Source organism: Lampetra fluviatilis, chromosome 35, assembly GCF_964198595.1.
Source record: "Lampetra fluviatilis chromosome 35, kcLamFluv1.1, whole genome shotgun sequence".
NCBI lineage: Eukaryota > Metazoa > Chordata > Hyperoartia > Petromyzontiformes > Petromyzontidae > Lampetra > Lampetra fluviatilis.
The window spans coordinates 7,974,698-7,989,195 of record NC_136309.1 but is presented as its reverse complement, the minus strand read 5'-3'; the positions used below and the strand labels follow the sequence as shown (position 1 = coordinate 7,989,195).

Genomic DNA, 14,498 nt, shown 5'->3' with positions numbered 1-14,498 from the left:
GGTCACCAAAATGGGAAAAAAAGCAAAACAAATAAAGTAAAGTATAGCAATAAAGCAATTAGTTAATCCTGAGCAAAGGAAAACCGCGTTCCATGAGGAATCGAAATTGCTGCACAAACATAAACTAACGTGATTGAAAATGTATTTCTGTAACGCAAGCTGGCGCGGATAAATGCTTTTAAACTGTTCATCATAATAGTTTAGATACAGAAACGTTAAAGAGATGTGGGTTGATTATTGCATAATAATGTAAACAGACAGATATCAAATATACGTCTTTGGCTAAGGTTGTTTGGTGCAAAAGCATGTTTATTAGAAAATATCTAGTCAAAATGGGTGAAGTAGTAGATATACTATGGCTGATGATAGGTATTAAGTGGTGCTTATTCCCATTACTGGTCCTGAACCAGTAACCAACATTCCAGATTCCTAAACCAGAGGCCAATTTTATATTTGGGACTACAAACGGTTAAGTAATCATGAATTATTGAATGCATTCATTGTCTATTTACTTTTCATTTTCCTATTTACAGTTTTGTTAAATTGAAAAAAAACGCGTCTTGTTAATTGAGCCAGTTGAAGTAAAGATTTAGATCTCAATGTGGGTACACGTGTTCCACGCGCGTGTGTGTGTGTGCGTGTGTGTGCGTGTGTGTGTGCGTGTGTGTGCGCGTGTGTGTGCATGTGTGCGCGTGTGCGTGTGTGTGTGCGCGTGTGTGTGCGTGTGTGTGCGTGTGCGTGTGTGCGCTTGTACGCGTCTGCGCGCGTGTGTGTGCGTGCGTGCGCACACGTGTTCCGCGTGACGCAGACAGCGCTAATTGTTGAGCGCCGTCACACGCGGGGACGCGTTTAACGATCATCAGGCGCGTGCAGCGTGGAACATGTCAATTTGTATTTGAATGGGGGGGGGAGTAAATTGTTAAACGATGAGAGACATAGCGTGGTGGGTTGCAAGGACTGAAGTTTGGGAAACCCTGTCGTACGAAGTCGTAACGATAGCAATGATTCTCACTTAAAACAAAAAATAAGTCGTCACGTGCTGGCCCCCCGCACGTCAACGAAGAGCGTAACGGCCTAATCGCGTGTAAACGCCTTTTCATTTTTGCGTCTCGCCCACCCACCCGTGCAGGTCTGTGCGTGATCGCGGCCGCTGCGGTGTACACCGGCCAGTACCCCTCCACAGAAGCACCGTACAATTCGGGCAACTTTGGGCACTCCTACATCATCGCGTGGGTGGCCGCTGGACTCACCTTCATCAACGGCCTCATCTACGTCTTCCTGCGGAAGCGCTCCTAAGCTGTCTGCCCCCCAGGCACTTCCGTACAAAAAAAGCATACCAGTCACACACGGCATTTTGGCCACTGAATCTCTGCGGTAGTGGTTACAATTAAATACACACACAATTTTTTTTTTTTTAAGTGCAGCTATGTGCTGGCAAAGTCATCTTTTATCTTTGCTCTTTCTTTATGTTTAAGTTTTCTGTTATTCACTCACAATGTATTGAAGCGTTACAGTGCGCTTCCCTTGATTACAAATGCGCCATTGGTTTTGTTTTTTGTTTACAGTGTTGGCAAAATTACTCAGACATTTTTAAACCTTAATTTTTTGGCTTCAATCGCCTGCTTTTAAAAAGAGATGTGGTGAATATTTGAGTCTAGTTCCTTTTTGTTTATCATTACTGTTATTATTAACGTACACATTAAATAGGTAATCCTGAGTCCTATGGGCACAAATTATTAGAATTATTAACACACGGATGTTGATAGTGGGAGTGACTTCTTGCTCGATTACGATTTTAAAAATTACATATTTTAATTTGATATGCGGTGAGGAATGGTGGAGGTTGCCCCTCAGGCTTGGCACATACGGTAGAATCACCACGGCTTTACAAGCAAAAGGAAAGAAATGTGTGCGCGCACACTGTAAGTCATGAAACATTCTTAGCAAACTTAAAAAGGCCATATGTAAAGAAGCAAGCGCAAAAAAATATACACACGTGTCATCCATGTGTCTTTTTTTAGCAATCGCTAAGCGTGCCAGCGACGCCACGTGCAGCACAAACAAGGCAACTTTCATTCCCAATATTTATGTAACTCATCCATCTGTCCAACGCTGCAGGTGACTATGTGTTTGAGCACCGCAAAAACCCACAGGTGTCAAATACATGAAAAGGAAGCTGATTTACGTTTAATGCCGCTCGTATGAAAAAAAAGGTGATTCGCTGAGTTGTGTGAATCTGTCGTGTGCAAGGATTTTTAAGCACGTGTGTTCAGCGATTGCAAACACACAGATTCCTTTTTGTTTCCAAGTGCTTTAACGCTGAAGAAATATAAACAAGGTTTGTTTTGCCTTGAATAAACATTAGGAAGCAGAGTTGCCTTTAACCTTTTGCCAATAATGTATTTCCAACGTTTAAGGCGGCGGTGGTGGGTTTGTGCATCTCAGTTATTGTGGTAAAGAAAGAAAAGAAAAAAAAAATCAACTTTCAGGCGTAATTTTTAAACGTGCGTTAACAGTGTTTATATTAATCTTGCGTTCGTATTTTGGTTCCTAAAGTTTTTTTGTTACTAAGACACATTCAGGTGATCTTGTCATTCTTTGAAAGTTCGTGTGGAGTCGTGTACAATATCGCGCGAATGATCGGATGTCATAGGATAAGCAGGGGCTTTCACAGTCAAACATTACGGTTTGCCCTTTTCACTTAACATGCGGACATCTGATTAGACGGCTGGCTCGGGCAGCAGCAGGCCCTCTTGCCGGCAAACATGACCCCATCATAACCCCCAGGGAAGAAGCTATGGCGGCATTGGCATTTTCACATGAATCCACTTCACTTCAGTTTCCACGGGATGTCACAGCAGATTCGCCAAATATCTCTTTCTTTCTTCACCCCTTCTACAGGGCACCCGTCTAACATACACAAACAATAGTTGGGCACACAGTTGCAATGATGGTTAACGACCCACCCCCGCTTCACGATTAACATCCTTGTTTCAGCAGCAGTAAATGGATAAGCTTGTGTCGTCTGTGTTTGGTCAACCAATATTGTATGTTTACCAGAAAACCGTTTGGAATTATAGTCCAGTAGCAAGTCAGCGTCTTTGACATCAATGATCTTTGAGGCAGAGATAGCCCAGAGCCAGAGCTATATAAATTCCACATTTTTATGACAGGGGCCAGACCCTTAATAAGTGTGTGGGCACTTATTAAAGCAGCGTTATCCTACTAAATAACCATATACTCTAAGAAAATGTTACCATTTAAATTCTTACAATGAAAACAAATATTTTAAACTAAATCCGAAAGTAACTTGTGTGTGCGTGCGGGTACAGTATACGTCTATGCATTTGCGCTAATTCATTTAGAGCTAGCGAAAGTAGTCGATCTTAAATTGTGGGCCGTAATTAAACATCCACAACTGTTTCCGCAAGTGCCACTGTCTTTACATTGCTTTGTTTGGCTGCGCGTTATTATTGTTCGGGCATGTCACTGGGAAATTAGTCTTATTTATCTCTTTTTGTTTTGCATTCATTCCATCTAGGTTATGGCTTCGTGTAACGCTACTGGGGTTTATTTTACACACGTACAGTGTTTGCTACTGTATGACTAATACATACTTTGGGAAAAGGTGGCTAGAGGCACAGCACACTACTTAGCGTCTTGAATCGTACAAGAAATATGCCTATAAAACTTATATTTATTTACGAATGAATATAGTAATTTAAAGGATATCCAATTGTGATGTTTGAAACACTACATTTTCTCGGCGCCAAATGTGTTAACACTTTACATACATATGGTACCTAGGTAAACCCAACACAAATTAAGAAACACGTTAAACGATGAAAGTAAATCATTAGAATTCGATTAAATAAAGGTTTGGGGAAGGTTATTAAGAAGCAAACATAGCTGACTTGCAGATGTTATATTTTACGTGCCTCACCTGAGACTCAGAGTGAACGAATAAACGGCGATGTATTTCCAAAATGTACCCTTATCCATTTACTACGGCTGGAAACTATAATTTAACATTGTCGTTCCACTCATGGATCAAGACCTCCCCACTCCATATTACTCATGTTTTTTTTTATATAACATAAGTCCAGGTTGGTGAAGAGTGGAGAGAGCAGTGCCGAGTCTATCACCTTGGCCACTGATGTTGACTGTTGATGAGAATCGAATTTGGACCGGTTCATGGCTAACTAACTTTTTCTTTTAGCAGGTAAGATCAAATAAAAGGCCCGCTGAGCTGGCCACAAATACTAGCTCAACGAAAATTGGCTTATCGGTCAAATACACGAAACGCAAGTTGATTTGAAATGCGGAGGGAAAAACCGGAGGGCTTGGAGAAATATACACACATCTATGGAGAGAAGACGTAAACTCCAAATATACAAGCGTCAGGGTCGGGATCGAACCCATGTCCTGTATACCAGGCGAGGTAGTTAACATCTTGCCACCGTGGTTAGCTCATTGTGTTAACGCCAATATCACCGCTTCCACTCAATGCTATGTTGCCTGGCATAAAAAAATAATTAACTAATAAATAAGGCAACAGTACATTGCCCATTATCATCATCGGTATATTAAATATAATCATACATTTGCCAGCGTTGTGAAGTTTCATTATATTGCTTTGTTCAAGTTTAAACAAAAACACTCCATTGGAATATCTTTTGACAACATTTTATTTTCAACCATTACATTTGTTCTATTATTATTTTTAGAACGATCTTTACCATTTGCAGTCATGGATTTGGGCATTGGATATTAAATATATATTGAAAGTATGTCTATATGCTTTTTTGGAAGAATTTTGTTGCAGATTCATAATTTGAAGCATGGTATATTTACATACGGTTAACTGTCCTAACAGGTTACTATTCATCATAATGTGGACATTTTATTCATCTGTACCTAAATGTTTTAATTGGCTACGATGGACATCATTGTATTTATCCCTAACCTGCAACTGAATTTTCTGGTTTTAAATAAAGGCTTTGGCCCTCAATAAAGTCTGCCTGCTGATTGGGTCAGCGGCTCAGTGGGACAAAGGCCTTGCTGACAAGGCGAGGCGATCAGCAAGAGGTGATGAGGTCATGGTTTCAGATCTACGCGTCCAAGTTGTTATCTCACCGATCACTGTTTTCAAGCATGCGAGAGGTTTCGCATCCCCAAGTCCCAAGACTTGCCGAAGATCAGCTGTTGATGATAATAAAACAGTGTTGTACATTTCTTTTCGTCAGGCATTTCTGCAAGTGCTTTGCAACTTGACTGTAACATCGTAGATAAATACGATTAGCTCTAAAGAAGCATCGCGCATTCATGATACTCTAGAAATCCGACCCTTAAGTGTTCGACCCTGTTTACTAATCACTATGTGAAGTTGACTGGAAAACGATCTTAGATTTTAATACATTTTTAAGAGTGACAACTCAACGAAAGTGTTTGTATGCCGGCATATCTCTTCAACAATAAATCCCTGGAAGCTGTTGAAATTGTGCCTTAACATTGAACGTCATGGCTTCTGTGGACTTGTGATTGGTCAAAACCATTCCATGTGACCCTTACAAATATGAGTGATACTATTGAAAGCCAGCATGGGGTGGTTGCTGCCATGATCGGTTTCCCCTTTCTCGTACGATGGTCACCTGGAACCTTTTTGATGAATCCCATCCTGATTTTAAGCCATAATGCTCAATGGTACAATTGCAAAAAATAAAGAAACTGATCTAAAGAGACTTGGCAGGTGCATAAATGACATTGTACCGCTTGGCTGTGTAGCTCATCTGATTAAATATTGTTCATTTGACACCAATACAGGGCAGCCTTTTTCATTGTTTTAAACTGTAGGTTATGACATAATATCTCAAATGTTCAAAACGTGGATTTATTTTTTTGTTTAAGATAGAAATATATCTCGAGTCGATTTCATTATTGTAAAATGAGCTGCAAAAATATTTTTCAGGAAATATGTTTTGGAAGAATGTTTTAGATTCATTTGCTCGAGCAATATAGTAGCTATTCAACCATGCCGGACAATAATCTATCCATATTTACACTTTGGATAAATACCTTTTATTTCCATGGCTACATTGGGTGGAAATTTTTTTGCACTTCCCAAAATGAAATCTGATGTGAAAGGCAGTTTATTGCTGCATGCCGATGCAACAACGCTTTGGAGTTAACAGGATTTAATACATACTGCCATGGTTAGCTACAAGTTGCCATGTTTCAAAGAACGTTGCGGGTTTCATTCGCCGTTGCAGTTTTAATCGGGCACCTCAGTGATGTAACATGCTGAAAGGTGTTGGAACTCCTTAGCACAAATGTGAATTAATAATAACAATACATTACACCGGCATTTGTATGTGTTTGCATTGCCTTTTGTATCCATTATAAATCAATATTTTTATGGAAATAATAACTTTGAATGGAATGGTGCTAAATCTAATTCACCGTACTTGACATTACAGATGTCAACCCAAATGCATAACAAAGTTAATTTGTGATGGAAGATGTTTACCTGAATTGATCTACATCTGTAAAGAGTGAGACCCAATGTGAACCAAATTCTATGCGCAATGTGCTTCATAAAAATGGTCAATTATAATAATGGAATGTGCCAAATATTTTTCCACTCAATGTATGGATTATCCTTTTCTATTTTTTACTTGTATTGTTTAGATGCATAAAATAACTATATAAATGTTTAGATGTTTTTTTTCAACCCAGCAAATAAAAAAACCGGTTCTAACTTTGTAATTTACTTTTCATCCCATGAAAAATCCTAATATAAAAATGTGTTGTAGGATTATATAAAACAGATATTCATATTGTGAGGGCGAAACTCTGACAAACACATTGTTGGAATGTACAAATGCTGTAAGATCCTACAAGACATTTTATTGAAAGCTTAAGATTTTAATTTCACGAGGGATGTGTTAATCCAAAACAACGATATATCTTGTGTACAGTGTATAAACGCTCATGTAGGTGATGTGTAATGTGGCTAGTTTTTAAGACGTGTTCACACTTGACACTGGGTGCAGCAGAATTATTAGCGGGTAATCAAATCTACATTGCCTTTGCCCTCTTGAGCCTACGTGGGCTGTGTGCTCTGACCAGAGTAATACGATTAATCGTCGTCAGCCATGGTCAATCCACTGCTGGATGAAGGCCTCCCCAAGACGTTGCCACCACATCGCACGATCCTGTGACGTACCCGCATTAGCACGTAAACCGACTTCAGCGGCGCTCCATTGGTTGGCTGAATATTTATGAAGGTCAGGTTGGGTCGTTCATCCGGTGCCCCTCTCCATGAAACAGCATCCCTGAGTGGTTCCTCGGGTATCAATGATCGGATCGATAATCTGTGCTTGGTTACGGATCAGCTTTAATGATGGTGTTACTGTGCCACCCGCTGCAATTGGGCGTCGGCAATGCCGCAAGGCTTGACACAACTGGGCACGTGGCACGGATAATGATCGTGTAGTTTCTTGATGTTCCGTATTTGATGAAAAAAATAATAATAATTGGGAATTTAAAGTTGCCCCTAAAACTGGGTAGTCTGGTTTCTTTTAAGATCACAGGTTTCGTCTGAAAATTCCTCAGAAAATTCATGTTGGTATGGTTTGATCTTTTACATTGTCTCGTGTGAACCCGGCTTTGGCTTTTTAAAACAACACGCTTGTTAGTTTAATTAGCGGTGGACTGTGTAGCAGTTAGCACGAGTCATTAGAAATGATTTTATTTTGCTTTTGCTTGGCTTTTAGTGGGCTTTTCAATTATTTCCGTAGAGCCTTGTCAAACTGAAACAAAAACTGCTTTGCGTTTTTTTATGTTGTGTTTTAGAAGAGTGTTATTGTTTCTGGCAGGGGAAGTTTTTGTATCACCAATAAAGGACATTGACGCATATGTGACAAGTGTCATTTTGCATAAATGGTCACGATTTTCTTTTGCTGCATTATGAGTTACTGGAATGTGCAGCGAGGGAGTCATGCATTCATTCAATTTCTTCTCCGCCGGATACAACTGAATAACTAGGAAGAAAAACCATGCGTGCGCACGGATTCTTTGATAAATGCCTTTCAAGATGCGTTTCTCTATTAAGTATTTTAATTCGCGATGATGATGTTAGGTTTATAGCCTCTCCACGATGACGCCACACGGCTCACGCCTTTATTGGCCGAAAAACCTTACCCATTTATTGCTAAATCTTGGGCAACCCAATGATCTACAGTATTTGCCTTTGAAGCTCAAATTGAAATTGTATTGGGATCTGCCTTACGACGGTTACCTTGACTGCCGCCGATAGACACGGATGGACGGCTCGTGAAGTAACGCTCTCAACTCTACACGCAAAAGCATTCAAGATGTATTCACACGTATGTCGTTTTGCAGAAATCCTCAATATGCATTTAAGTAGCGTTCGTTTAGAACGCGGCGATGTTAAAACTAATAGTGTTCTTCCCGCTTGCCTCAATGTAAGTGAATAATAGGTTACTTTGGGACTGGCACTCATGGGAACAGACACTTAACCTCATGGTATTCATCATGCATAATAGGCGAGGCTATTCTCTTACAAAAAAAAAACCTCTTGTAAGCCAAATGCTTTAACAAAGTGCACTTAACGGCTAATTTTTCCAGGCCCGCAGCATTGAAAGTGTCCGACAGATCGCCGGAGGGGCTTCTGTGTGTAATGGAAAGGCAGCAGGGTCCCTGTAATTTTCCAGGTGGTCAAACACACGCGCTGGAGAAGGGGGCTAGAAACATCATTATTATTGTTATTATTGCGCGTCTAAGCGCCGAACCTAGGGCTCGCGAAAGCGCAACGACGCTCAGAGCGAGCCCCCCCTTGCCTTGGCAAGAGGGGCCCAGGGCATGGTAAATCGCGGCGCGCGTGCGTTTGTAAACGGATCAAGCGTGGCTGTGATATGTTCAATACGTGTGTGTGTGTGTTCGTGCGTGGATCAAGCTGCGATATTTTTTAATACGGCATTTGAAATCGTTAAAGTGATTGCTGTCACGTGATTTCTGGATGTAAATGAGACGATTTGCGGATCGTAAAAATCCCCCCGTTGTAGGCCGCCCCTTGACGCCGATTGACGTTCTGCTACCTTGACATAATTTTAGCATTCTGTCGCGGATTCGTCTTATCCTGTTACAGCGCGACTTGACCAAAGCCGCAAAGTGTGAGGCACCGCCAACCATCAGCCCCTCACCCGGTTCCAATCGGTGAGCCTTCTTGTATTGTCCACAGCTCCCCAACCCTCTCCTTTCACCTCCCTTGCCACAAGTCTCGGGCTTCCTGTGAGTTTTCCTTCTCAAGCTAACGGGGTCCGATTGCCTGACCTAACCACCGACCCACCCCTCCAGCCATCCGACTCCCTAACCCCCCTCTCTCACAACTTCTGATAAATGGGTGGTGAGGTTTCTGGTAAAGCAGCGTTTCCGTTGTTGGCCGGCCCCAACAGACCCTCCCGGTTGCTTAGGAGTCCAGTAGTTGCTTTGATTGGTAGCGTCAAATATTCTCAGTGGGCACCTCCCTCAGCGCCCATCGAAACCCGCAATGGAAACGAAGAGAAGCCGTCCACGCAGCTTGCGTCGTCTCGGGCAGCCAACAAACCTCGGGTTGACATCTCTTGGAAGGGACCGCCGAGACACATTGCCCTCGGCAAGTTTGAGCAGTTGCCAAGCAATGGCAACGTGCCATTCGACAGAAATCGGACGTAGAGGAAATAAGACGTAAAATAACAGCGGCAATAATCAGAGCATAATGACCGAAAGGATGAGATCGCAGGTACAAAGCAGCCGAAATGAGGTTTGCCGGGCTCACTCTCCGTGATCGGGTGAGGAGCTCGGTAATTCGGGAGAGCCTCAGAGTCGAGCCGCTGCACCTCCGGATCGAGAGGAGCCAGTTGAGGTGGTTCAGGCGCCTTGTAAGGATGCCCCCAGTACCGGGCAGCACGTCACACTGGGAAAGGGTTCATTTACTTCGCTCGGCTGGCCTGGGAACGCCTGGGAATTCCCCAGGAAGAGATCAAGTATGTGTATAGTAGTGTATAGTGTAGTTTATTGTAGTGTATAGCGTGGTGTATAGTGTAGTGTATACTAGTGTAGTATATAGTGTAGTAGTGCATTGCAGTGTATAGTGTAGTAGTGTACAATGTAGTAGTGTATAGTGTAGTGTATAGTGTAGTGTAGTAGTGTATAGTAATGTAGTGCTGGAGTCTATCGCCAGGGAAAGGGAGGTCTGGACCGCCACTACTCAACACGCTGCCACCGCGACCCTCAACAAGACAAGCGGATTGAGAAATGAACGAACGAACGCACACATATATATGTAAAAGAAACATTGTTCTATATTATTTCGTAAGACCAACGAGGTTATTATGGAAAAAATTTGCTACTAAAAAGTCCCAATAAACTTGATACCTCTCTTTCAAGGAAATCACTTTCAAGTTGCGGAAAAGGTCGTTCACCCCCACCCCCCACCACCACCACCGTTAAATTTGGAAATTCCTAACTTTGGCCTATTCCAATGGGAATGATGATGCATTCCCACGGACATCCATCCACCAGAAAACTGCCACGACGCTCAGGGAGCTCCGTTCTGCATGTGCACTGTTGCCACGTGGTGTGCGCGCACGTGGGAACCATTCCAACTGCAACCTCGCAGGATCGCCGAGTCACATTTTAGAACATCGCCACCACTGTCCGCTTCTTCGACGATTCGCTAGCAGAATCCCTGGACGTTCACCATGAGGCTTTTTCTACGTCCATCCACTGGCTCATTCGCCAAACCTCAACGTGAAAATGACATAAATTGCTCCTCAATTCCCCGGGCCCATAGTATCCATGTACATATTTTGGGCTTTACATAAAACTAGGGGTGATTATATGGGTCTACTGTATGAGTCTCTATTGAAGTCTATGAACCTCCGTATGAGCCTATGGGGTCTCTATGTAAGTTTATACATCTCTATGTTGAGTCTATAGAAGTCTATGGACCTCCACGTGAGCCTACGAGTCCCGATGTAAGTCTACGGATCTCAATGTGAGTGTATATCTCAAACCAGGGACCACGTTGACGCCACTGCCCGCTTTGATAGCTCGCCGCCAGCAGCAATTCAGACGAGATTTGAAGCTTTCGTGACTGCAATGATTCATACTCTTAGGTTCTTTCGGTAAAGTCACGTAGGTAAAAAAATGAAAATCACTAAAATAAATAACGACGCTTCGGAAGCAACACACGCCTCCGTCATCAGGTGTAACTGCTCCAGTGAAATTACTGGAGCGTGTGAAGAAAGCTATTCAAGACACGTGTCTTTGATATAGGGTGCTGGGCAGGGAGGAGCCAATGAGTGGGGGGGGGTAGAGATAACCATCTCGGTGCTTGTACACTGCAAGTACGGTGCTTGTACACTGCAGTAATTTTACTGGAGCAGTTACACCTGATGACGGAGGCTTGTGTTGCTTCCGAAACATCGTGATTTAATTTAGTTATTTTCATTCATTATTATTTTATTATTTTATTATTTTTTTACCTACGTGACTTTACCGAAATAAACCTAAGAGTAGCAATTCAGACGTTCACCAGTCTACTCCTGGAGCCCGTCCACTGGATCACCCGCCAATCTCGACACGAAGGTAGAAGCGCTCTGCCAATCAGCTCTCTGCCGCTGTGCGGAAGAAGAAGAAGACTGACTGTGAAAGTGCTGCCAGGGAGCCACCCATTAAGAAGGATGACCGAAGAATATGAATGGTCAACACTTCACCCGGCCTCAATTGTCTTTCATTCAGACGCTGTCTCCTCGACAGACCTGGTCTTCACCTGAGGACGGCTGCTTGCGTTGTGGCCGAAACGTCGTGAGAATTATTTTATTATGTTTTATTTTTATTATTTTATTACTTCCCTTCTACGTGACTTTACCGAAAGAACCAAGAAAATGTCACGCCAGTATTTGGTGTCCACGTAATGCGCACCAGGGTGCCCCTTTAAGACGCGCCAAACCAAGACGTGCTCTGGGTCACGATCGGATTTCATGAAATGCCACTGGTGTTGTGCGTGGCCAGGAATTGAACCCAGATTTTCAAGTCACTGGCATCGTAGTGCAGAATGGTAACCCATGGGCCATTACAATCATCCGCACACATGCAGACTCGTGGCAAAAAAAAACACCCTCGTTAATACAAAGGTAATGGGCACAAAAATTGCGCACAACACACGTGCGGACATACTTTACTGGACATCTGTGAAAAAAAAAACTTCACAGCTCATCGGATTCCTCCAGTGTAAATAAATATTCTGATTCTGATACACGTGCGCATGTGCGCACAAAGCCCGCACAATACTCTCACTGCACACCACCGCAAAATGTGCTTTTGCACCGACAAGCTCAAATCGTATGGACTTTGACTTTACGACAAATCCTTCTTTGCACCGTGCCATTTGATTGTTGACTGATTTCACCCCCTCTCACACCCCCCCCCCCCGGCCGTTTTATAACTTCGCTCACAAAGTCGCGGATCCTCCGCATCGCTGGTCGAATCTCCGTACCAGCCCGGCGAGGTGCCAGAGGAGTCGCCGCCGTCTGTCGGGGTGTCATGAGCGCGTCAACGTGGCTCGGCCATGGCTCTGCGCTCGGTTCCGTGGCTTCTGCTGCCGCTGCTGCTGGTGGTGCTGGTGGTGGTGCCGCGTCTCGCCGCGGGAAGTGGTGAAGCCACCGTGGAGTACCTGGTGAACGTGATTCTCATCCAGAACGATCATCTGCCGTGGTCCCTCGACAAGGTCGCTCCGTTCATAGCGCTCGGGATCGAGCACGCCAATGGAAGGCTACGCTCGGCAGGTGAGCTGCCCGCTGGACTCGACGTTAGTTCCGACAGAGAAAAAAGACAAGTAAAAAATGATAGGCGGCATGAATTGACGTGTGTAGTACTCTGTGTGTATGTTGCTGTTGTTGTTCGTCTGTGACTTACCACTGTAAGGCAAAGGCCTCCACCAATATTTGTCAATTCCTTCCCAATGCTCCCGTCCAGCACCGGCCTCTCGAAATCCGTGATGTCGTCTCAACTACTGCTATCCCTTCCGCTGCCTTCCTCTGCCTCTCTTCCCCCCTCCTCTGTCGGTCTGCACTCCCGGAGTCGATTCTGTCTCTCGGAAGTCTGTCTCTCTCCTCTCCCAGTCGCGAAATTGCCACTCGATTTATTTTGCTTTAACAACAACAGCATCGGTGACCCAACCCCACTTAGTTATTCATTCTTTAACCCATCTCTCTTAGATGTACTTCCAAAATACTTGTTTCCATAGATCACTATACATATATAAACCCAGACAAATGCAGAGAACAGCAACCACGCTTAATTCACTGATGGTGATGCCACTGTGCACTTTGAGGTTAGGCGGAGCATTGAAGGCACACATGAAGGACATTTTAACACGTAGGCTTTCGCGACCAATATTATTCATAATATAGGTTTTTGGGTCAGATCGCGTTATTTATAAATGTGTCGTAACCCTCCACCACCCGACACGGCCAAACAGTAAAATATTTATCACGTTTTTCAAATTTATAAATAACGCGATCTGACCTAAAAACCTATATTATGAATGAAGGACATTATAGAAAGGTTGAGGGGGGGGGAGAATTATAAAAGTATTTATCAATTAATATAAATATCTCGAGGCTCGCCATATTTGCACTGAACTACTCGAGTAACAATCGATGTTTCTAGGCGTTGTGTGAATGATCTGTAAATGCGTTCTAAAATCAATTTAACACTTAGGCTTTCGTGACCAATATTTCCATCAGGCGGTGAAGCTAGTTGTAATCACCAAGCGTAATGTCGTTGCTCAAATTGTAAAAGTTGTGGGTTTACGTAACTCCAACGCACCGGTGTGCTGAAGTTGTAACTAAGTGACACGTTTTGTTCACGTGACAAATCTTACGAATTGTCTGCGATTAACGACACATTTATATTTACGTGATTTAACCCGAAACATTTTATTACTAATGTTCTAAAATAAATGTCTTCCTATCAATTAAAATTTCCTGTAATAATAATTGATGACGATGGCCGTGTCAATCAACGAATGTGAGGTGGTCAATATTCACTCCGTTTACATATTTATGCCTTTATTGTTCTCATCCCATTCATGGAAACCCACCGTGGAATGTCTCTGCGAGCAACATTGGTGAAAGTCCGTCTCCTTAATCTGTGTCTTGCTACTTGAAGAATGCTAAGATGAAGAAGAGGGCAGAGTTGAGCTCACGATAAATACCGCGCGAGGCAAACAAAAGTCACGCACAATATCTTCACCAAATAGGTGAAGATATCATCTGTGGGGCTAACGCAGCTGTAAACACACATCTGAGTAAGTGGTGGTAGCTGGGCAGTGGTGGCTATCAGCTCCTGCGATCCAGCACAGCGGAGGACAGCCAAGGGTATGGGCACCGCTGTGATGCCACACGGGCAGTGAGTTTCATATCGTCTGT

The 14,498-nt window shown here is 43.2% G+C and overlaps 2 protein-coding genes across 3 annotated transcripts in view; both read left to right on the top strand.

Moving 5' to 3' along the window:
• Positions 1–7,942, top strand: part of LOC144944593 (peripheral myelin protein 22-like) — a 34,357-nt gene extending 26,415 nt beyond the window's left edge. For both annotated transcript variants that reach the window (XM_078872888.1, XM_078872886.1), the window contains exon 5: positions 1,130–7,942. In XM_078872888.1, the coding sequence (XP_078729014.1) occupies positions 1,130–1,296 (167 nt within the window). In that variant the 3' untranslated portion in view covers positions 1,297–7,942. The remainder of the gene's footprint in view (positions 1–1,129) is intronic.
• Positions 7,943–12,634: 4,692 nt separating this feature from the next.
• Positions 12,635–14,498, top strand: part of LOC144944667 (guanylyl cyclase C-like) — an 81,219-nt gene continuing 79,355 nt past the window's right edge. Inside the window, exon 1 of the mRNA XM_078873025.1 lies at positions 12,635–12,851. Coding sequence (XP_078729151.1) covers positions 12,635–12,851 — 217 coding nt within the window. The remainder of the gene's footprint in view (positions 12,852–14,498) is intronic.